At 31.6% G+C, this 2,469-nt stretch overlaps 1 protein-coding gene across 1 annotated transcript in view; it reads right to left on the reverse strand.

Moving 5' to 3' along the window:
- LOC108746817 (zinc finger imprinted 3-like) overlaps window positions 1-2,469 on the reverse strand; it is a 2,916-nt gene extending 447 nt beyond the window's left edge. The window contains exons 1-5 of the mRNA XM_018483793.1: window positions 2,090-2,469; window positions 1,084-1,276; window positions 875-1,014; window positions 644-806; window positions 222-470 (exon numbers count right to left, since the gene is read on the reverse strand). Of these exons, the coding sequence (XP_018339295.1) occupies window positions 222-470; window positions 644-806; window positions 875-1,014; window positions 1,084-1,276; window positions 2,090-2,169 (825 nt within the window). The 5' untranslated portion in view covers window positions 2,170-2,469. The remainder of the gene's footprint in view (window positions 1-221; window positions 471-643; window positions 807-874; window positions 1,015-1,083; window positions 1,277-2,089) is intronic.

The raw sequence follows: 2,469 nt of genomic DNA on the forward strand, positions 1-2,469 counted from the left end.
AAAGGTGACTTCGATTAAATTGCGACTAACTTAATCAGCTGTTAACTCAATCGGTAGAATCGAGACAAAATCTAATATATAATTCGTTATTCTTAATCTTTTTTACCTTAAATATAATTCTGTTAATTAATTTAATAGTTTTATTCAAATTATAAAGTACTGCTGATTAAGTTAATCAGAGTTTGGTCAAAGTCACCATAAGGACATAAAATATATGTTACCTTCTTCCTATACTTCCTCTTAATTACATTAGATCGCGATACATATCTATCGGCCATAAACTGTACTCTCCTAATGTCGAAGTCTTGATCAATCCTGGTCACCATCTGCGTTCTCTGCTCTTCGGAAGTCACATATAAATCATCCGGGTGATGATAAGTGCTGTGTATGTTGTAGGCTCTCTTGTTGTAAAACAATGCTGCACACACTGTACATTTGATCAATTCCGACGGCATAGTCTCCCTTTCTCTCTACAAAATAAATGCGTTATAAAAACATTTAAGTTTTCACAAACATGTCAGAATACAAAATTATGTCAGGATTACATTTTTTAATTGTATTTTAAAGTTATTAATTTTCGTTTAAAACAATAAATATAATAGTAACTTTTAAAATATGTTTATATTATATTTATCTTTCTTACTTTTGTGTGTATCTTTTCCAAATGCTGTTGCAAATTGAATTTTACAACATATTCGACACCACATAAATGGCAATAGTATACATTCATTGCATCATTCATAGAGTTGAATTTGATTTTGTTACTAGGCGGAGGAGTGGCTATCGGTTGAAATAAGTGTACCATACTGAAAAATAATCATAAAAATACCATAAATATACATTCTTGAAAGTGGATCGACTGATAAAATGCTACCTTTTATGAATGGATTTACAATGATATTCCAATGCCTTCTCATTGTAAAATAATAAGTCACACTCTTCACATTTTCTGTGTTGATCTTTGTTCTCACTTTCAGTTGCATCATGTAAAGTTTGATGAGTATCTCTGTGATTCTGAACAAATGTGTTTTCGTAAAATTATTATAAAAACAGGAGAGAGAAAAAGTATCATAAAGCACTTACCTTTAAAGGAAATTGCTGTCCACAATAGGAACAATGGAATTTGGTTGGTGAATTGGGATGCATTTTAAACCTGTGCCTTATCGTTGCCCGTATTGAATCAAACGACTGATTGCATATATCACACAGAGTATTTTCATCACTTTTCCTTTCTATTGGTCGTCCTCGGCCATCTATCTCCTTATTTGCATGTCGCCTGTGCCAAACATGACAAAAAACAAAACACTTATGATAAATATGGATAAATATGGATAATGAATAATAAATTTTATAATTATTTCATACATAAATATATATATTTTCATATAGAAAATAATTCAAAATAATGAGGGATTAATAAAATAAAAAACTAAAAAGGATAGAGCTGAAAATTCTAAATTTGATCCTGCAATACATTGATTCTGGGTCAGATTTATTTAAATCATATTTTCTCTTTTTCTTTCTTTCTCTTTTTTTCATATATTTTAATCTTCATTTATCATTAATTTCCATCTCCAAAGGTAACATTTACTATTTTTTAAGACAATTTTTATCAAACTCCGATTAACTTAATAATCAACAATATTTTATTATCGAAGTAATACAATTTATTTTATCTAATATATCTAACTAAAACTATTAAATTCATTAAGAATTAATTGAGAAATATTTAACGTATCGAAAAAGATTGATAATGAACGATTCTATCAGCCAATCAAGTTAATCAGAGTTTAGTTGAAATTGTTCTCATTTTTTAAATAGAACATTTCCAACTTGTTTCGTACATAAATATAAATTGATACATCATAACAACATGGGACATATTCAGATTCAAGTCATGTCATGCTCAATGCTTTAGTTTGAATCGTTTGAATTATTTCCTTGGATTTCTCCCTACATTGCATGTATTTATATTGCACACATTTTAGAAAATATCATCGATTTCATCAATAACATCGTGGAATCACGATTAATTGACTTGAACCGACTGTGAATCTTAACTTGATTATGACGGCGATGATTTGTATACCTAAAGTGATGCTGCAGCGCTTCCTTGGTGTCCAGCTTCGAGTTGCACAGAACGCAGTTGTATTTGCTCCCGGTATTCATTTAGGCGCTCGGAATCTGCGTAAACGGAGCGAGTAAGATCCGCACCGAGATCGCTCTGAATGTCGTAAATAAAAATGACGCGTTCAGCACAAGCGAACACTTGCCGACGTTCGCTGCATCCTCGTTCATTGACGGCCACCTAATCTCCTAACCTCGCGAGCGAGAGAAAGGAAGAATTGCGACTGGAAGGCACGGGATCTGTTTTTTATTCCTACGCTAGACAGAACTTTTTTTTTTATTTTGGCTGAATATCAAGCCTGCTTAATTCACTAGTAGAAAAACAAACCGACGAAAAAATCA

Source organism: Trachymyrmex septentrionalis, unplaced genomic scaffold (genome assembly GCF_001594115.1).
Source record: "Trachymyrmex septentrionalis isolate Tsep2-gDNA-1 unplaced genomic scaffold, Tsep1.0 scaffold19, whole genome shotgun sequence".
NCBI lineage: Eukaryota > Metazoa > Arthropoda > Insecta > Hymenoptera > Formicidae > Trachymyrmex > Trachymyrmex septentrionalis.